The following is a 23,253-nucleotide window of genomic DNA, read 5'->3' as shown; positions in this document are numbered from 1 at the left end:
TCGTAGTCCCCGGCGGGATCCAAACGCACTGGAGTGTTCGCCTGAAACCCTTACACAATTTTGCACACCTTCCATCGTCGCTCTTATCAGTCTCGTGAGCTTCCCGGGAAAGCTGTTCTCGTCCATGATTTTCTATAGCTCTACGCGTTCGATGCTGTCGTATGCTGCCTTGAAATCGATAAAAAGGTGATGCGTTGGGACCTGGTATTAACGACATTTTGGAGGATTTGCCTTACAGTAAAGATCTGGTCCATTGTCGATCGGCTGTCAACGAAGCCGGCTTGATAACTTCCCACGAATTCGCTTACTATAGGTGACAGACGACGGAAGATGATCTGGGATAATACTTTGTAGGCCGCATTTAGAATGATGAGCGCTCGAAAGTTCTCACAATCTAACTTGTTGCCTTTTGTTGCAGATGGGGCATATCACCCCTTCCTTCCACTCCTCCAGTAGTTGTTCTGTTTCCCAGATTGTGCCTATCAGCCGGTGTAGACAAACGGCCAGCCTCTCCAGACCCATCTTTATGAGTTCAGCTCCGATACCATCCTTACCAGCAGCTTTATTGTCCTTGAGCTGGTGAATGGCATCTTTAACCTCCCTCAAAGTGGAGGCTGGTTGCTTTCCATCGCCCGCAGTACTGACAAAGGCATTTCCTCCGTTGTCTCGTCCTTCATTGCCTGTACTCTCAGCGCCATTCAGGTGTTCGTCGATGGATTGCTTTCAACTTTCGATCACCTCACGCTCGTCCATCAAAAGGCTCCCATCCGTATCCCTGCACATATCGGCTCGCGGCACGAAGCCGTTGCGGGATGCGTTGAACTTCTGATAGAATTTGCGTGTTTCTTGAGACCGGCACAGCTGTTCCATATCCTCACACTCTGTTTCCTCCAGGCGGCGTCTTTTCTCCCGAAAGAGGTGGGTCTGCCCGTCTATAACGCTCTACGTTCTGCCGGGTCCCTTGCTGCAGCATGATCGCCCGCGCTGCATTCTTCTCCTCCAGAATCTGCCTACATTCTTCGTCGAACCAATCGTTCCGTCGACTCCGTTCCACGTACCCGAAGTTGCTCTCAGCTGCATCGTTGATGGCTGCTTTTACTGTTCTCCAGCAGTCCTCAAGAAGGGCTTCATCCAGCTCACCCTCTTCCGGTAATGCAGCCTCGAGGTGCTGCGCGTATGCAGCGGCGACATCCGATTGCATAAGCCACTCTAGGTCATACCGGGGCAGAAGTCGGTACCGTACGTTGTTAATGACGGATAGTTTTGGGCGCAGTTTGACCATCACCAGATGGTGGTCAGAGTCGATGTTAGAGCCACGACAGGTCCTGACGTCGATAATGTCGGATAAGTGCCGTCCATCAATCTGAACGTGGTCGATTTGTGATTCCGTCTGCTGTGATCATCTCCAGGTGTATCGGCATGAAAGGCTGTGCTGGAAGTAGGTGCTACGAATGGCCATATTTTTGGAGGCGGCCAAGTCAATTAGTCGTAAGCCGTTTTCGTTCGTCAGTCGGTGGGCGCTGAACTTTCCAATAGTCGGTCTGAATTCCTCCTCCTGGCCAACCTGAGCGTTTAGATCTCTTATGATGATTTTGACGTCGTAGCTTGGGCAGCTGTCGTACTCGCGTTCGAGCTGCGCGTGAAAAGCTTCTTTATCATCATCAGTGCTTCCGGAGTGAGGGCTGTGCACGTTTATTATGCTGAAGTTGAAGAACCGGCCTTTGAGCCTCAACTTGCACATTCTCTTATTGATCGGCCACCACCCGATCACGCGCCTCTGCATATCATCCATCACTATAAAAGCTTTAACAACTACCGAAAAGCTAAATATTACATATAATTTGCAATTGGATTAGATGGACAAATTGATGTGAAGATTTGCGAAAAAGTTACACGTCTTCTCAGTGAAAATCGAACTCACGACTCCCTGATCTCTAGTTAGGGCGCGTTACCCCTACGCCATGAGAGGACTCATGAACGCAGAAGTTCATTCAGCTCAATAAGCACGTGGTCCTTTTTCGCAAACTGCACCTCTTTCGAAAGTGGAAGGGGTAACGCGCCCTAACTAGAGATCAGGGAGTCGTGAGTTCGATTCTCACTGAGAAGACGTGTAACTTTTTCGCAAATCTTCACATCAATTTGTCCATCTAATCCAATTGCAAATTATATGTAATGTTTAGCTTTTCGGTAGTTGTTAAACTTCCTCTCACAACACTTAATTTTGTTTTGTTTACAGTGTGGCCTGACATAATTGGGTAAAATCGACACATTAATATAGAAGTCGCATAATAATGATAGCACTACATACAGTTCGCGTAGACTATAATTTAAAACCAGTATAATTTGGATACTTGGAATTTCAAATTTTCTCAATACGGATTTCAAAAAGCAGTTGTTCAAACGCAATTATCGCAGAATTTCCATGAAAGTGTGTTTCTTTATTAAAACTATTTGCTATGTGAAGAACCAGTCTTCTACCATGGAATGCTAGAGAGCATGTATGTTTTCAATCGCAGGTTAACCTGGGTTCTTATATCTTAGATTTATATCCCAAATTTAATTAAATAAGAACATTTTTAGATACATTTCACGTTCTTGAACCTTATACCAGTATGGATCCCTTTTTCGTAATGACAGTAGAAATGTTTTGCACTTGAACCAGGAAGAAACCTTCTTCATTTTTTTCAAACCTTTCCAAGATCGACGCAAATCTGACAGCAAGCAAATTGGATTTGATGATTTGTGAGCAAATGTGAGTAACTTAGGGTTCGTTCGATGCGCATATATGCTATTGCTATAGCCTCCTTAAAATAAAGTTGTTTTTCCCCAAAAAGCAAAATAGATAGAAAACGATCAAGATTTTCTTCTAACAGCTTATAACGTAAATATAGCAGTTATTACTGAAACTTATTTGAAACCTAAATCCAAACTAAAACGAGATTCAAACTTTTTTGGTTATTATTATGATCGGCTGGTAGAGCTTGTGGTCTTTCGTCATTTGAAGGCGTTTAAAATATCAGCTTTTTTCGTCATTTGAAACCAAACTTTTTGAACTTTTTATTGGGCGTTCCTGTTGAAACACAGCTTGGTAAATATACTTTAAATTATTTGCGAGCCGACTGAACACATATGAAACAGACATCGTATTAATCTTGATGTTAACATTTCTTTGCAAACAAAACTTGATATTAGCAATGCTCTCGAAGCTTTAACATGTTCCATTGTTGAAGCAAGGGGCATTGCAATACCAAAATGAAAAGTAGTATTCGAATCCATGATTATAGACGATGATCTTGAACGCTTGATTCGCCTAAAAAACGTGAGGAGAAGACAATTGGAACCTTGATCGAAACCCTTTTAGAAATTACCTAACATTTTGAAAACAAACTTCAGAGACTAGTTCCGACATTGAAAGAGGAAAACGTATTATCATTAATTAATTGCGATAAAGCTCAAAAACTTGCTATTACTTGGCGACTGATTTTGAGGAAGTGAGAACTATTATTAGAAAATTCAAAAATGTGAAAATACCTGGCGATGATGGAATTTTTTACACCCTCATCAAGAAACTTCCAGGCAGTAGTCAATCATTCTTGGATGATATATTTAACAAATGTTTTCAGTTGGTTTATTTTCCTGATAAATGGAAAAACACCAAGGATGTAGCAAATTTAAAACTAGACAAAAATCCTGCAGAAGCTTCTAGCTATCGCCTTTTCAGATTGCTTTATTCCATCAGTAAATTTTTTAAAAAAGTCATTTTGAACGGAATGTTGGTCCACATCAACGAAAATTTAAATTCTTGCCGATGAACAGTTCGGATTCCGACATGAACATTGGGCCACTCATCAACTCTTACTTGTAACAAATTTGATTCGTTCCAACAAATCTGAATCTATGCTATTGCTCTTGCACTTCGAGACATAGGAAAAGAATTCGAAAGTGTTTGGCATATAGAATTCATAAACTTAAACTTTCCAACATACATTGTTAGAATAATACAAAGTTATCTGTCAAATCGTATACTTCAGGGTTATTATCAGACTTCAAGCCTAAAATACTACCTGTCAGAGGTGGTGTTCCTCAAGGTAGCATTTTGGGACCAATATTGTACAATATTATCACATCTGACTAATCTGAGTTACCGCATTCATTCAAAAAATTTCTTTTAACAAGTGTATTTTGCTACGAACGTTTCGATTCTCCTTCTGTTAGTTGAACAAATTGAAAAACTCCTAGAGTCATAATAATGGGCCAAAGGATGGACTCCACTGTCGCTAATGGTACGAAAATAATGGTTCGCATATTGTGTCATTTTGCGTCACCTTCTCCGGCATGCGGCTCTGTAGGTTCGTTCACAACTCCACCAGTCCGGAGTGGAAAATCGTGTTCATTCATTATCCCGCTGGCATGTGCATTACGATTCATGGTGTAATTGATTCAACAGCCCAGATAAACATGACCTGATCTAATTTTTTACATGGGAAATACAGGTCAGACGTGAAGTCAACAGCTTCTATTTTACCATCTGTTCTCTAAGAGTTGTGAGTGATGAATAATATTCCTTACGATAATAATAGATAAAAAATCAAATTCTCATACAGGTACGTTAGGTACAAACGATTATCACCATGAAATATGCGTGTTCTTCATCCCTTCTGAAATTCGATAAACGTCACTCAAGCTCGGCAACGTTACGTCACGCACAATAACGAATCTGATGAAAATCCATTAAAATGTGTCTATCAAAATGTGCCTCTATCACTTTGCATGAAGGGCTTTAGCCTAATCTAGAACAACTTCGCAACAGACACAGGCATCAAAATTTAATTTCGTACCTCGATGTGCATATGCTCATATATGGAAGCAAAATCATAGAGCATGAGTCATGAAATTCATTCCACGAATTTTGATGTAATAATAAACTTATAAGCATCCAAATATTATACCTTAACGCTTAGATTCCAGACATGCTTTGAATATATGTATGCATCACATAGAAACGGCAGTAAAACATCACATATGTCGGTGTCGTTGTTGTTCCTGCCATCTCGCATCTACCGGATGACTGTTTCAAGAATGCCGGAAGGAATGCAAACTATGCGATCCATCCAAAGCAAAGCATGTTGTAACAAAACCAATTACTGTCGACCGGGAGCTGGGGGTGGCGTGGGTAGATTCCTGCTGGACGTGTACGATCCTTAAGGTGTTTGTTTCGGAATTCTGCACGTATATTTGCCTTGTTATTGATTTTGAATTACTTTGAGTTTTACCTGTGAACACATTTTAGATGATGGCTGATACGATACGACAATCCTGTTTTTTTTTCATCTGAACAAAGTGAAATTCAGTTACAAGTGGAGGTAATGATCCTTACCAAATAGAAAGTAAGTAGTATACAATATAATTATATTACAAATATTAGCACATGGAGAAATAAACGTTGTAAAGTCGTGTTTTAAAACCTATCCAATATGGGTTGTATCTAATTGATTATCCACATAAAATAACGAACCACCATGCGTCTCCATCGTGTTGGTATAGACTTTGAATGGCTTTCTTTTATACATACCAATTCGGAAGCATATCGTTATAAGGAATAAGTAACATGTTATAAAAATATAACACACCTACCATCTCGGTGTGTACTGCAAAGCATCTCACCTTGTATCTTGCACTAAAATGACGTTATATTTCGGTATTCACTCATCAAGTGGCGCTACAGCATGATCAAATGTACCTTAACACCTACAATCCAACTCCCTGAAAAAATTGCAAATCCAACTTTGACAATGCGTAGGGAGCCGGATCCTATTCTTCGCACTTTTCATTCACTTGGGCAGAAGGGTTTTTGGAAAACTACAGAGCTCATATTTGGTTTCAGCAAAAATAGAGTTTTTTGGTTACATTCAAAGTTTATTTTAGCAGAAAATAATAATAAATATGCTTTACTTTAAACTGTTTGCCTACGAAACAAAATCTGAAGCGATAACATGTAGTTTCATTGAGATCCATTTGATTGTGTAGTCCAGTGATCATTTTTGAGTGGAAATTGTTGATAACATTTCAAATTTGTTTAACTCAAAAAACTACGCAATACTTAAGATTTCCATCTCGGGGGACGAACCTGGTGTAGTAATTAGAACACACGCCTCTCACGCCGAGGACCTGGGATCGAATCCCATCCCCGAGACAGTCACTAAAAATTTCAGTGACGACTTCCTTCGGAAGGGAAGTAAAGCCGTTGGTCCCGAGATGAACTAGCCCAGGACTAAAAATCTCGTTAAAAAGATAGAAAAAAAAAATAAGATTTCCATCTTGTTTGGATGTAAATCAAAATTCATAGCGACGAAATCAAACTTTTTCGATATAAATTTGCTTATACAAGTCAAGTGAGCACATTTAAGCAGACATTTTTTTTCTATTATGGACGTTTTAACCGCAAGGGTTAGCAGACATAGAATCGTACAATATTCCATATTTTAGTACAGTTAAAACTATGTGTTCCTAAGGGTGTTCAAATTTCCCCTGGAGCAATTGAACCAATACAATTTTTTGTACACTGACGCGGCATAAGAGTCGTGTCAAATTTTATTGCAAATGTTAACATGATGGGCTCCACCCCATTACCCCGAACACTATTACCCCGAATGCCATTATCCCGAACGCCACTACCCCGAGAGTCATTATCCCAAATGGGTCATTACCCCGAATGAACCATTACCACGAACTCCACTACCCCGAATGAGCCATTGCCCCGAACAGTATGAAATATAGTGGAGTATCTTGTTTTTGCGACTTAAAATTGTATTGGTGATCTAATGCAAAACTAAAATGCGAAGATGGCGCTGTCCTAGAATGGTGATTTTAGTCGAAGTGACTTGTGATAGCTTTGGAAGAAAAATTACCACTGATAAGAAGTTGGCAATTTAAAGTACAGGGAAGCGTAAATATTCACTTGAATTTGCAAATTTTTCACAACATAACCTCACATTTAAACGCTAATACGATGCTGTAATAAAAGATTGACCATTCATGTTTCGTCTCTAATGTAAGCTGGTAATTAATGGCGCGTAAAATTTGTCGGTAAAATATCCAACGTATATTTTCCTTCTTCCATATGTCAGCTTTTCTTTCGAAATATCCTGTTGGCAATTTTCTTCTTCTTCCTCTTCTTCAGTGTGGGAGAAGGCCTGTTTCTCAGCTCATTGAGCACTTTCACAGTTATTGTCTGAGAGCTTTCCTTGTCAATTGACTAGTATTGTATTTCTGCTTCTACGTGTTTACAACCGGAGGAATTCGAACCTAATACCCCCGAACGCTATTACCCCGAAAAGCACAGGGAAATTCCTTCAATTAAGCCATGCAATATTCGGCCATTTTCAACTTCCCTTCCCCTCTCTATGCGTAACATTTTAGGTATGGAGACTCCGAGAATTTTGTGTAGATCGAAGCCTTTTCCTGAAAAACCCTTTTCCCTAGAATGGCGACGTAATTTTTGGTAATGATAATGGTTCGTTACGAGCATTTCTTATGTTTTATATATTATTTCTGAAATATATTATTTGAAATTTTAAGCAGCCGGATGCTTGTAAGAGACTTTCGTCAAGAGTTTTTAGATTTCTCCAAATAATGGCGGGTTCCAGATTTGAGTACGTAAAATTGAAATGCTACAAAACACAGCTTATTTCAAAAAGAAGGAAAATCACTTGATAATGAACGACATAAAATGCTCGTCTAAGATCATCTAGTTTAAAACCAGTACATATGTAATGGAATATGAATGAATTGACGCAGCGGTACAATTATGAAGAGCATTAATCACCGTCACAGGGAGAATCAGTAAAAATTATAAGAAAGATCAATTCTTTATGATGAGAGACAGTGGAACAAAACTTTAGTTGGATATTTATGGACAGTCTCATAATGGATTTAACTCTTACAACATAAATAAAAAAAAACAGCCTATGTTTTAAAGAAGGGTAAATTTCAGATCAAAACTATAGCAGCTTCAGCGTCAATGTAAGCTAAGCACAGAAGAGCATACTTTTATTTACTTACCAATAACCACCATAACAGAATTACTCTTAACGAACATTATATTTTTCAAAACATTCACAGTTTATAACGAAAGTAGTAGTGGCTACTTTTCCAGCAATAACTTAAAAGAACAGCATATTTCAAAAAGAAGAGAAAATGTATGATAAAATGCTTGCACTTATGAATCCAACAATCGTTATCCAACAAGAAATACAAGAAATGTCAAATATTCAAATTTAAAATATTCTCTTATCGAAATTATAGGAAAGCTTTACTAATTAACAAAATAACTCGGAATAATAGTTGGCATAATGAAGAAGGGAAATTGTCTGATGAAAATTTTACCATGAGCTTTTTGTGCATCGTTCATGACGAATTCCATCCAGAATGAGTCGAAAAAAATAAAAATCGTGCTCGATAGTCTTCGATTTGGATTAAATTTGGTACATGTTTTAGTATGGTAGAATAAGTTTTTTCCATAGAAAAATCGATCATTTGGCTCAAGTGAAACTTTTGAAAATGGCCTATGAATTTTTGCATGCAACTTATTTGAAAAATCCTAGCTCCGAAACTGTTGATTTTAGAGAAACATGTTTTACAAAGAAGTTGTAGTGAACCGTTTGGACTATAAGAAAAAAATATACACTGAAAAAATATTTTATTTATTTTCATAAAAAAAATCAAACATAAAACTTATATTTTAAATTACACAAAAACCCCATTTTTATTTTATTTTTTTAATTTTCACAGATGTTTGGGACAAAGTTTCATGATGGAGAAATTTTTAATAAAAAAGTTTTTCTAAGAACAACTTTTGGTCGATTTTCAAAATTTCGATTTTTTGTCAAAATAAATACTTTCTGATGATACAGTGAACATCTTGTAACCCGCCATTTTAAGGTTACAATTAAACCCATTGGTTTTTGGGCCAGTTTAGTTCAGACCACGCAAAATATTGTAAATATTTGTATGTGCTCGTCTACTAACAAAAAAAAATAAAAAAATAAATGTCTATACACTAAATGAATATTCGTGTTCCATGTTTCTATGTTTGAAGTATGTTTATTTGGTGTATAGTAGCTTTAGGGTGTAAATAAACAAGCGTGCAAATGAAAAGATGACGTTTGAGTCCATATTTGTCATTAAATTAAAACACTTGTTTGTTTACCTCCTGGTTGGTGTTCATGTGAAATTTATAGGAAATATTTATTTACATTATTTATTTATATTATTTATTTACATGATTTTTCATTATAATTATTTATTCCACTTCTGCTTTCAATTAAAAGTTTACAATATACAGTTTTTTTATACAATTTCTTAATAAATATACGGAAAACAAGCACTTAGGTTATAAAAATGTACAGATTTTGCATGTAATCTAGTAAAAAAATATTAAAATAAAATAATTAAATTTTAAATTTAAAATTGAGAGCGAACGCCAACCAAAACCCCTCCATTGTACTAAAAACTTTACACCGTAAAACGCAACGTCTAGCCACCGGAATAATGAAGTTGGAGGCAATGGGCAATCGGATTGGAGCTAGCAGGAATAGTATAAAAGGCCTTACAATAAAAGGGTCGTTCTCTTAGTTTTCCTGCTCCAGAGGAGTGAAAGAATAGTGACACCCGCGAATTAGCCCGTCCATATGCGATTCGTAGTTCCGTGAGTTTGTAAAAGTTTGTCCAAAAGTTAAAATTAAAACCTACAAACTAAAATAAAAACCAAAAGTGAAAGTGATCTCTATAAATACAACAGCAAAAACACCACAACAAACTAAAATCACTTAAAATTAAAATAGTGGCTGCACCACGAACAATCAGAAGAAAAGGTACCCCAAAAGTGAAGAAAACTGAACGTTAGATTCTGATTGAGTCAAGCCAGCTAGGTCAAAAATCGTACAAAATATAAATTCGAGTGAGCGTGGTGCGAACAATAGACGGTAACTGTGAAGAGTGGTCCGAGCTGGCGGCGATGGTTGTGCTAATGGTAAACGTTGAAAAAGCACATCATCGCCAGCTCTGGGGTTTCTCGCTCGGATTAGACCACAGTGAAAATGCGCGCGCGAAATAGTACCGCTCCCTGGTCCTACGGAACATTGGCCACTCGCTACATTTCGGCCTTAGTGTCACATGTGGTTTCCTTACCCTATAAGTGGGAACGAAGAAATCGATCAAGTGAAGACAAGACCCCGTTGCCCGCCGCAGAATAAGCCCCTCGTCGCCGTTGCCACTATTGCCGCCGCCGCCCAATGATCACCCCTGCAGCCAGTAGCCGAATGTCGACCAACGTGTGTTCATCGAACGGTCGCAACGAAGATGAGTATAGGGTGGTCCTAAATGTATGCCAGGTACCTTAAATTAAACTCTTGCACTCTTAATAAATGCCACCTAAAAATAGAAATTTATAGCCTCTTTAGAAAATATTCATGTATATAATATACGATACATTTGTTTATTTTGTCTGAGCTAAATTGACTAGAATTATTTAATTAAAATATTACACTCCGTTCTTAAAATTCGCTTGTATTCCCAAAGTTCCAATGTAAATCATTTTGCCCAACCAACCAAGCGGGAAGTAGTTTACAGAAATTAACCAATCTCTTCCGGGATCCGAACAGCATCATAACGACCCTATAAAAAACTCGACTATCGCTCTAAAGAGGCTCATGTTATGCCCACCCTAGGTGGACACCGTTGGTTTGACCAGTGTCCTGGGGCTTAGCGAAAGGTCTTTCAGACCCCGAGGAATTCAGATAGTCACAATTAATGCCCAACGTCAAAGTTCCTTTTTTATTTGGTTTCGGGGAGAGATTGCCATTAATTTCCATTAATTCCAATTCACGCGTGGTCATTAGGGAGATTCAAAATAGTAAAAGTTGTGTTTTAGTTAAAAGATTTCAGAGTGAATTTCAAAGCTTTGCGGATGATGATAAAACCACACGACGATACTGTTTGCTATTGGGTTGAAGCTGGTCAGAAACTAGAAACAGTCAACTGAAAATACCTATATCGACTCCACAAGTTACTAAAATTCAATTAAGAGTACAATTATGTTCAATCTCTCGCAAGCTGTTGAGGCTAGAAATTCGTAGGTTTTTTTTTCGATTCATTTTGTGTATGCCTATTACCAGTTTTCTTAAATTTAATGCAAAATTAGTTTCATATATTTTTGCATTGATTTATTATTTTTGTTTACTGGGTTTTCGTATTTATTAAATCAAAATGGCTAAATCTCAGCTGTTCTACGATCAGGCAAGCATACTTCTGATAAGATGGTATCATTCAATGAGAGTTGATTACCTAACGGAGGATGAACTTCATAACGAGTTGGCTGCTCGTAATGTCATTATCACTCGCGATATGGATATCGCAAGAAAGCGTAAATTTTTGAGAGATCGACTGAAAGCTGAGGGAGAAGGGAAAAACTTAGATCCTTTTCATATTTCCAGCGATCCTACAAAAGATCTGGATATTTGCTCTAAACGCTGTACCGAATTGAGATGTCAGATGGAGACTGAAAAGGATGAGCAGAAAAAACATGTATTACAGCATCGTTTGATACAATACGGGGCCAAGATCGTGAGACTGTTGTTCGCCAAATCTACACGGTTGTATGCAGGGTTTGCTAGTCGAAATTGTAGGGGAATTAGAGCAGCAATTTGTTTCATTTGGTCAAGAGGAAACGATTCAGAGACAGACTACAGAACAGACTACTGTTGTTCCAGTCGATGAGGATAGTCCAATAGATAACCGAATTAGAACCCAACAAAACCAAGAAGATGCTACTCCAGAGCAACAGGCTCCGGAAGCGTCCACGTGAATGCTAAATTTTAGCCAAAGTGAGCTGGATTGGATTCATGCTTTAGAAGCACGGCTTGTAGGTCTGGAGCAGGAACTATTTGTACGTAACGCAGGAGTAGAAGTCGCAGTCCAAACAGATCCTTGCGAAGCATTCACCCCTGAAGTTCGTTGGAACCCTAATTAAGAATCTCAACAAGATTACAATAGCTTTTCTCATCATTCCACTCAAAATCCATTCCACACTGCAAGCAGTAACCGCAACTTTCCCCCTGTTAATCGTTTGGATAATCGTTCCAATTAGAGGGTCTTGTCTTGGGAATCCCGGGAAAAAAACCTGGAAATCCCGGGATCTAAAAAATCCCGAATCCCGGGATATTTACGAAAATCCCGGGATTTCCCGAAATTGCATTTTGAACTAAAAAATACTGTTGTATTGTTCTCTAATAATGGCACATAACAAGCTGCATGTTATTCTGGTGACTGTTGATGCAAGCATGTATTTCAGTTATTGCATTTAGCTTACTCAATAAGCGTTTTTATTGAGGTTCGAGGCAACTGATTAAACTCTTTTTTTCTGGTGTGTAAGCTACATAATTTTCAATAAACTACAGCAGGTTTCTCCACGATTTGTTCCATTTGTCAACAAATGCTTTAATGGTTGAATTTTTCATAATGTTATTAATGCCATTTTATCTTCTTGTAACCGTTACAGTTTGCTCGGTGTACTTTACACTTTTCCAGGACTCACATACCTGTGGTTGTAATGCCAATAATTTAAAAGCATGAAAATTCCATATGACACAAGAATGTAAATAAGTCATGAGAGTAGATTTGAAGATTTGGTAACATTTAAGAGTGATTGGTATCTATACTTTATGCATCACGTTTGATTTTTTTTTAATAAATGCCCTTTTACTTCAACTGCAGATAAGTGAAAAATTGATGAATGAAATCTCTATTATGTTTCAACTTAAGCTTCAAAAACAGGTTCTATATTGAACTGCTCTATAAAACTGAACATTGCTTCAATACCCGCTCCGGACGTTCTATAGTCGTTTTGGAAGCATTTGATTTTTATCCCGGGATCCCGGGAAATTCCGGGATTTTTAAAAATAATATCCCGAATCCTGGGATTTTTTGAGTCCGGGAAACAAGACCCTCTAGTTCCAATGCACTATCCGATCCACTACCAACAACAGCAACTTTCAATCACATTCCGCCACTTACTACCCAAAATCAAACGTACACCATGCCTCCAGTCAATACGTTTTCAAATTCTCATCCACCTCAGCATTCGCAATCGCCACAAAATCCACCCCCACCTCATCACGCACAACCTTTGCGAAATCCCTTTTCACGTGCTCAGTACTCGATACTCCAACCTCGTCATACTCTGCCGGTTTCCAAATGGAATATCTCTAAGTACAGTGGCGACGATCAGGGGTTGAGACTCAATGAGTTCCCAACCCCCAGTAAGACAATTCCCTTACGTTATGTCCCCGAAAACACAGGAGTTGGTGGCAGTAGAACTGAAGAGACTACTTGATGTGGGAATCATTGAACGCAGTAGTTCAGACTGGTCTTTGAACTGCGTTCACGTGATCAAGCCCACCAAGGTAAGACTCTGTTTAGACGCGCGCAAAATCAACGAGAGGACTGTGCGTGATGCATACCCTTTGCCCCACCCTGATCGAATTCGAATATATAATTCATAATCATATTATCATGTGTTTACAAAATACTTGCATATTTCAAATGAAATATCGCATTTTACATGTGAAACAATGCCATTCAACTTGACCTACCATGATTAACTTCAGTGAACGCAAGCAACTTCGTATCTGGCCATGGCATTCCACAACGGAGGCAGCTCACCAGGACAGCAAAACGGACCATATCAATATCAGCTCAAATGCGTGGAGAAATTACAATGATGTGAAACCCAATATCGTGGTGTAATTGACAGGTGACAATCCTGCCCAGGTCAAGCATTCTGTTTTACCAGCAACATCAGCAGCAAAGCCCAAGCCAGACCATATAGGTATTGGTCGAACTAGGAGGGCAAGGCACATTGTCTGTGTATGACATCCTGTCAGTTGTAGGGAAAGCTCGATTTGAATTTATGATGAAGTGAGCCATACCAGGCTAATGCATGCTAATTAATGTTTATAAATGAATGCTCTGATCGTAAATTACAAATAGTTTAAACTCAATTGACTTGTGGGTTGCACTAATGGGTTTGATATCTAATGGATATAATAATGCAGGTGCCTCTTATTCTCGGGTAATAAACATCGTTTTTATTGAATTTTTTCTTCTTACAAACAATTCCAACGCTTAATTAAGCTATAATTAGTCTGGTTCATCATTTCAAATTACCAATAGTTTTTGATCCTAGTGTTAATTAAAATGCACGTCCACGCTGCCATGCAACCCTCCAGCGTCGTCAAATTCTATCCGCTTCGTTCAACGGATATACAAATTTATTTAGCAAGCAGCGAAACATCCGAAACAAACCTACGAATCCACAAAACTCATCATCCCACTGCCGTTCGCTTCCATTGGCGTAGAAACCAAGAAGAGGGTGAATTGGGTGACCTACTTCCAGAAAACGAACCCTAGCTACCCCAATGGTCGCTTCTCTTCAAAAAGAACATCTTGACGCAACTTCTGACGGCAATAATATGCTTTCCAACGGCACTTCCGGATTCTGTCGGTCCTTGCTTGAACAAAAACTGTTACTGCTGCTCCTCATCTAAACAAGAGCCTTCTTCACCATCATCGTCGTCGTCATTACTGTCCGACTTCCGTTCCAAGTTACAAACGGTATCTCCCATCGGGATAAAACTGAAAAGAAAACTATATAAACCCAAGACAGTTTTTTACAAAAAAAAATCATTTCACCTCAATTCAACTTCTAAGACTCCGTTTCCTCAAATCTCCCTTCTACTCGTAGGATCCAGATGTAGACGCAGCACTCGACGCAGATCCTCGCCGATGTCGCTTGGGCCTCTTGTCACGGCTTTTCTCGTGGATGATTTCAAACTCGCTTGTTTCGTTTTCATCGCTATCATGCTGCTGCTGTTGGTTTCGTCCTTTGGCCTTGTCAACTATACCATTATCGGCAATGGCATCATCATCGTCATCATCATGGTGGTGGTGGTCGTTGTCATGAATGTCCTCCTCGCTATCGTAGACGTTATCTTCGGACAATTTCTTCTTATGGTGGCGACTTTTGCGTCCACTTGAGTGTTGCTTTTTTCTGTGGGAATGAGAGAAGAAGGATTTGTAAATTTAAGGAAGGTTACTTAAAGTAATAAAACCTTCCAATAAACCTGTTTCAAAGAAAATATAATTATTGAACAATACCCGTTCGATTTTGGCACGGTTCGTTTTACGGTTCGATTAAGGCAACATTAATTTTAACACCGTACCAAAATCAAACGGTTATTCAAAATTTGTACACGGATAAAAATCTGATCCCCACACCATGATTTACAAATCATGAAATTCATAAATTGGTTAGGTCATAATATCAGGATCACAAATCATGGTTCCTGGAGTCATAATCATGATTCCTCATAAGCGTAACATCCAGTGTGAAAACACTAAGCGGCGCACTTTGCTTCATTTCATTCGGATCGATCACTCTTTATTCAAGATAACGAAGCGGTTGAGTGGTAGAGTACGTGGCTTACAATCGGAAGGTTCTTGACTCGAATCTCAATGTATGCTATTTTAACTTGTTTCACCGGGGAAGGAATGGGCCGCGAATCCTGGTCACGGCACACCAATGTTTGATTGGAGATGGAGCCCTACGTTGTGTGGAATGGTAGCGGGGACGACGACGAAAAGAATAGCTGGTTCAACTTTACTAATTGATTTTATTACCACCGAGAGGCAGCGTGCCTACTCGGTGGGGATGGAGAGAAACTGTATACCGAGCATACAAAAATACTGTCGCCTTTTATAGGTGACACAGTACGGAGACGAAAAACGTTACACAGAAGAAACATGCGCGCAGCTGCATGTTGGATGATGCTTATCGTTGCGTTGGGCTGACGATGCGTTGAAGGTATTCATCATCGTCGGGAACCGAATAATTGGTAGTGCGTTGAATGGTTACTTCTACACACGATAGCGATGATGACGACTGCAGTGTGAGCGCAAACAAACTTTTTTTTTTATTTTGTCGATCATAAACGGATGCGCGACTCAGCATTTTTGGCATTTGAATCATGATTCCGAGCAATCAGCTACAAAAACCTAACGCGTGTGTTGCGTTACGGCAATCTGACTCATGATATCATGAGTCCAAATCATGGTGTGTTTTCATAAGACGAAAACACGCTGGAATCATGATATCATGAGTCATAATCTTGTTTTTGGATTCTGATTTCTACCCGTGTACAAGTAAGAAAGAATAAGCTGATCGCTTTCTGGAAATTTATTAACAACAAAATAATAACAATAGAGGGATTCCACGGAGGCATGCAAGTCGATTCTGATCGACCATTTCAAAAAAATCTGAAACTTTGCACAGTTTTTCAGTTCTATCTAAATCGTCATTTTCCAATATCAAATCTTCAAGTTGAGTCACGACTAACTTTTCAATAGGGTGTATGTGAAAATGGTTCAAAAATATTCAAAAAGCTGCACAGCAAAAACGGTTCGTTCGATTGTTAGACAACTAAAGAAACAAAGTTAGACAACTAAATAAAGATTCCAAAAAAAAAATACACACAGTAATTTTTTTTTTTTTGCATTAAAAAACATCATTTTTGTCACAAAAACTCAAATATCTCAAAACCCTATCGGAATACCAACGTAATTTTTTGAGGGAAACGGTCCATTATATTAGCTATCTACCATAAAAATTTGGTGATGGTAAGCCAATAAACAAAAAAGTTATGACATTTCAAATATTTCACAAATTTGACACTTAGTGAAAAAAAATTTTTTTTTTTTTTCATTGTTAATTTTTTTTTAGGACCGCAGTTTGTTGCCGATTTTTTTGTTAAGGGTACCACATGAGGTTAACAAGTTGTTTTCATGATATTTTATTTAATTATTCATAACTATTATAGCATCTATTAGAAAGTTAGACGCGATCCAGTGTTGTGATCTAAAGTATTGATAGTGTCATATTTTTTTTGTACGTAACTGAAGAAAAATTCTCTCAATAGTGTTGAAACATTTTGATAAAAGAAACCTATACAAAATCTAATATTGTCTACAAAAAAAGTTTTCTATACAGGTTTACGACTAGTTTACCTGCAAAAAGTTTACCTCGTAGAGAACAAGGCGGGTCTATACCCAGGTGATCTAGTATACGTAAAGCAGGTCGGTTTTCTCGGCGCTGGTTTTCTCCACAAAGTTAAAATCTGATTACACCTGGGTATAGACCCGCCTTGGTAGAGAATAGACTTTGTTAATCATATTTGGGAGAAAGCGAGTAACTTCAACAACATCAAAAACATGATAGGTACATACCATGAACATACTCACGAAAAAGCTAAAAATATACTACCACTATGGTTATAAAAGATTTAATTGTAAAATTTTTCTTCAGTCAAGCAAACGACACCAAACTAGTCAGTAAAAACTTAAAAGTGATTTTGTTTATTAAAATCTAACGAGCAACATGAGTAGTCGCTTTCTCAACTGTTGCAGGCCGTTTGCAGAAAAAAAGTGTTCGAAAGAGCTACGAAATCTCACCGAAAGCACCATAGATAAACTGAAAGCGGCTGGTTATGCTCCAATGTCTACATTGAATACAAATTTACGCATTTGTACGTCCTGCCGTTTAAACGTTGACAAACGGGCAATCTGTACATCATCGGTGGATCGGTCTTGCCACGATACCATCAGCGACATCTGTTTCAACAAATCAATCAGAAGATGAGTGCATCCAGAAGGTCAACATCGAACGCTTCAACGAAGGGATAGCTGGGATAAAAGTGACTCCGATTAAATGGACGAAGATGGGTTACGTCAATTATCCCGAGAAAAAATACCGTGAAATCAACGAAGCTCTACGAAGAAACCTCTTCAAATTAGGACCTGAGGATGTGGAAAATACAGACTACGATGAGGTAATTATGAATATGAAGGAAAGGTTCTCGAATCTAGCCACGACAAGGAAAGAAAAATTATTGATTTTGTCGATGCTGCCAAGCTCGTGGTCTACTCAAGACGCCATTGATGAGTTCAAAACCAATAGAAATACAGCAAAAGAGGCAAAACAATTCAAAAATAACTGTCTTGCAACCAAAAATGCTAGGTCGAGTACTTCATTAACAGATGAGACAAAAGAAAAAATAATTCAATATTTTGAAGACGATGAAGTAAGTAGAGCTATGCCTGGCCAAAAAGATTATGTATCTTTAAAAAAAGATGGAAAGCGTCAAGCAATCCAAAAACGCTTACACGCTTCAAGGAAATTAACGAAAATATTAAGGTAGGTTTTTCCTCATTTGCAAGCCTTCGTCCAAGGCAATGCAAGCTTCTATCCAATTCAGGAACACATAATGTTTGTGTGTGCACAACACACGAAAATATTAACATAATCTTACATAGTTTGAAAAGAATCAATTTATCAAAGGATATTAAAATGTTAACTGGCAGTCTTTTGTGTGAAAATACAACATCAAATTGCTATCTACGATCTTGTTCGGATTGTCCAGATTCTTCATCATTGGAAAATACTTTATTCGCTGAGTTTGAAGAAAATTATATTGATCAGTTATCATTTGAGCAATGGGTGACCACGGATAGGTGTGACCTAGAAACTATTGTAAAACCTGTAGATGAGTTTGTGTCATTTTTTTGCTTGAAATTAGAAAGTTCAATTCCTCACGACTTTATTAAAACAGAGCAATCCCGCTTTTTAAAAAATACGAAAAATACATTACAAGATGGTGAATTTTTAGTCATTTGTGATTTTTCTGAAAATATAGTTTTCAGTTAGCTTTGTATTGCAAGATGAAATGCAGTCCCATCACTGGAACGTACAACAAGCTACAATTCATCCATTCGTTATTTATTTCAATGGAAGTACGCAAATTGAACATTTTAGTTTTATTGTAATTTCCGAAGATTTAAGACACGACTCAGTATCTGTAAATTTGTTCATTGCCAAAATGATTAACTTTTTACGCGTTGGTAAGGATAAAGAAATCAGAAAGATATATTTCATGTCTGATGGAGCAGCATTGCAGTACAAAAACCGTAAGAATTTTTCGAGCCTATGTCAATTTAAATCAAAGTACGGAATTGATGCAGAATGGCATTTCTTTGCTACGTCACATGGCAAAGGTCCTTGTGATGCTATTGGAGGAACCATAAAGCGCATGGCCACAAGAGCAAGTTTAGCCAAAGAACGTGAGCATCCAATTAAAACTGCAAAAGAACTATTTGATTGGGCGAATCGCAGAAAAGAAGAAGATTTAACAAAATTATCATTTTGTTTTACTACTACTGAAGAGTACGAATTAACGGCATCAGAGCTCAGCGAGCAATATAATAACGCGAAAACGATCCAAGGAACCCAAAAATTTCACTGTTTCATTCCATTGTCAGAAAATAAAATTAAAGCAAAACTATACTCGAACTGTACTGATAATGATGCAAAAGTGTTCGATATTGTAAAAAAATTGAATAACAATAAATAAATAAATAAGTATTAATAAAATGTTTTCATGATCTCATAACGCATACCCAAATCCAAAACTTTTAAAGTTTATATATAACATTTAGAAACTCATCGATCATACTCTAAAAAAAATATCCTGGTAAAAAAAAAAATTATTTTCGTGTAATCTGTTAATTCATTTTAATTTATACATATATACATATACATATAATATTTATACATATACATAATATTTATACATATAATATACATAATACTAATGAATACATGAAAACGACTTGTTTAATTCACGCAAGGCCCTTAACAATAAAATCAGCAACAAACTGCGGTTCCCGTAATAATTTACACCGAAACTAGATGTGAAAATTGTGACATGTTTGAAATGTCATAACTTTTTTGTTTATTGGTTTACCATCACCAAATTTTTATGGTAGATAGCTAATATAATGGACCGTTTTCCCTCAAAAAATTACGTTGGTATTCCGATAGGGTTTTGAGATATTTGAGTTTTTGTGTCAAAAATTATGTTTTTTAATGCAAAAAAAATTTTTTTTTTTACTGTGTGTATTTTTTTTTTAAATCTTTATTTAGTTGACTAACTTTGTTTCTTTAGTTGTCTAACAATCGAACGAACCGTTTTTGCTGTGCAGCTTTTTGAATATTTTTGAACCATTTTCACATACACCCTTTTGAAAAGTTAGTCGTGACTCCACTTGAAGATTTGATATCGGAAAATGACGATTTAGATGGAACTGGAAAACTGTGCAAAGTTTCAGCTCAATAGAAAAAAATGAATTAAAAAATTTACCAAATTTTGGTGTTGTTGCTTGGAATCACTCAATATGAGAGTGATGCTAAGGGCTGCTGATGGCACGATGCGACGCTTTAGGAGATTTTGATATTGATTGAACATTACTACCCAACTAACATTCACTCATTCAACAAACACCATTATGGCAGTTTTATTCAGCATCATGTTTTATAACATTTTAATAATTTTCATAGCCAACCTTTGTTCAGGCGTTGTTCACACAAATATGGAGAAACTTTAAAGCATGTCGTTGAATACCAACTTTATGTTTCCGCTTTAAAAACGTTTTACAAGCATGTAGTTCAGCTTTTATGGGGCTTGTCCAAAAATAATTAAAAACGAATAAAAAACAAAAATTTGTTTTTCTAGGCACCTTAATGTAGTGTACACAAGAATCATGATCAACAACCATATTTAAAAATCACCTGGATACTGGATTCGAACTCGAGACCTTCCAATCATCAGCGGTATGCCTTGCCATCTGCGCCATCCTAGAATTGATGAATAAACTGTCCAGTGCAAAATATAAACCTCTCATAGCTGAATATTGATCATGTTTGAGCTTCTATTCGACAACGTCTAATCAAAACATGGTACGCTAATTAACAGCTGAACAAGAATATTATTCAATTGCTGTTTAGTGCTGATCCAAGCTGAGTTCAGTCGGCTATTTTTAGCGCACATTGAGACAATTAATGTCAATAATGGTCGACAATAATGTTTATTTACACAAAGTGAAATGAGACCGAAATTATTGATCTTATTTCATAATAAGTTTTAGTTTGTTCAAAACTTCAATTTGTATGATTCATTTACTTAAATTTAAATAATTTTGTTTTATAAATTATATATTTAATAATTGATTATTTTACTGATTCGTGTTTTTCATAAACCTATTGAGCATTAAAGAAATAATTCTCTGTATGAATATGTTTAAATCATTTGTAGGGTTCTGAGAACTACGTACCTGAAGGGAAAAATATTCGAATATCATGATGCGCGGCCAAGTGAATCTTTTTTTTAGATCTCAGTATTTATTCAGTTGTGAAGAAATGTTATTTCAAAAGTAGCTCGCTATAGAAATTTATTTAATCAATTCTGTCAAAGAAATTTCCACTTTTCTTGTATGGAACAACATCCCGAGCAGGCCAGAAAAGCTTTGCAATAGCAAACTATAATATGGATAGCTTAAAGTGATATTAACTTGATAGATATATGATATAAAAGATCTGGAAATGATATCTAAAATTAACAAAATTGTCATGCCATATATAAGATATGACCAATAGCTGCGAGCTATTTATCAGATCTGCGAACATCAAATTTTTCATGGTCCAGAAGCTCCAAGAACGAAATTTTGATATTGGATTCAGATCTTTTTTCTCGTATGCCAATCAAGTCAATAACACGCTTTGTTTGTAAGTTTTTCGCTCCTACTCCGAATACTTGACTGATTTTTTTTTCCAAAATAATCCTATATTTCTGAAGGCTGACTATGTTTATTTTCTGAACAGCTATTAAAAAAGTTTTGAGAAAGCATAAGTTATGAGCTTTGGAATGCATACGGAACTCAACACGAAATTCGGGTATTTTGTCCATTTTATGAAATTTAGCTATAGTGTGAGCTCTTTTGCAAGGCTTATTTATTGCTGAACAATGTGTTTGTTAGTCGTTATTTTGGCCTCAATTGGATCAACTGTTCTTATAATATACTGAAGCTGAATTAGGGTTTTATAAAATACTTATTCAGCTCTTAATCATGTTTATGTTCAACATGTGGAAATAGCTGAAGTGCGAAGCAAATAAAACGTTAGTTCGTCTTCTGAATATCCCTTTATACATATACATTTGTTTGGTGGAATACTGGCTTTTTAATTGGGGAAAACATGTCTTGTTCAGCTCATTAGTAAAACAATCTTGACTAGTCGAATGAGAATCATTGGAAACGTTTAATAAGTGGTGATTCAACTTTTGTTCCTTTCAATGCATAACGCTGAACAATGACCTAAGTTTGTATTTGAAAAGCATCTTCTCAGCTTGCTATAGGGCAACATTTTTATTCAACTGTCATTACCATTATTAAACAATAATTAAGCATGCATGCTTATTTGTGGCACTGAATTGTTAGTTGGGTATAAAGAGCGCAATTCAATTGATGGTGATAACTTTACAAACTTTATCTGTTTTTGCACTGATTGACGATGCTGATTTATATAAAAATATTTGATATTATTAGTTCATTTGTTTGTGTAATCTAGGAGTTAATAATGGAAATATTTTACTTACCCTCGATGATAATACTTCCCTGACCAGAAATATTATATTTTGAGCACCCCTTTCGAAGCTATTCTATCTAGGTATCCGTTTACTGCTTACAATCCTGAAATTATTCTTATTGTGCATACTCATTAGACTGATGCAAATTTTAAAATTTTTGCTCCCCTGTGCTTAAACGGTGTCAATTATGATAAAAACCATTCTCCCAAAATTTGAAGTGATTTGGAAGAAATTTGGTTGTGCACACGCAATTTGAAGTTTATATAAAAATTACTATGAAAAAGGCAAAGCTTTTGTGTTCAGTCCTCTAACTGCTCGAAATAATAATCTATGGAAAAGTGAACAAACTCTTCACATGTGAAATCTTCCCAGCAACAACTTTGGCGAAGATCACATTTTGATGGGACGTAAGGATAATTTGTTATTATTGATAACAAAGTCTAAACCATGCTGAGATGATCATTCAATTACTTTCAGAGCAACACTGTTTTTTGTTGTAGAACATAGTAGCCTGGATTACTTTGATCTATTCTACCCGCCGGGAGCACCACTGTTGCCTGCCAGGCAGTTGGTTCAGCATGCAAAATGCATACCCAGTTTATGATTATGAATAGCAATTTATCCTGACGTCCAATCAAAATGTGGTCTTCGGCAAAGTTGTAGCTTA

General features: G+C 37.0%; 1 protein-coding gene across 1 annotated transcript in view; it reads right to left on the bottom strand.

The window, feature by feature from the left end:
- Positions 1-14,124: 14,124 nt before the first annotated feature.
- The window catches only part of LOC5565475 (uncharacterized protein DDB_G0283697), a 29,457-nt gene continuing 20,328 nt past the window's right edge, over positions 14,125-23,253 (bottom strand). Inside the window, exons 5-6 of the mRNA XM_021853020.1 lie at positions 14,749-15,106; positions 14,125-14,691 (exon numbers count right to left, since the gene is read on the bottom strand). Of these exons, the coding sequence (XP_021708712.1) occupies positions 14,791-15,106 (316 nt within the window). The 3' untranslated portion in view covers positions 14,125-14,691; positions 14,749-14,790. The remainder of the gene's footprint in view (positions 14,692-14,748; positions 15,107-23,253) is intronic.

This window comes from Aedes aegypti, chromosome 3, assembly GCF_002204515.2.
Source record: "Aedes aegypti strain LVP_AGWG chromosome 3, AaegL5.0 Primary Assembly, whole genome shotgun sequence".
NCBI lineage: Eukaryota > Metazoa > Arthropoda > Insecta > Diptera > Culicidae > Aedes > Aedes aegypti.
Note: the sequence above shows the minus strand (reverse complement) of the source record. Positions and strands in the feature narration are given on the sequence as shown.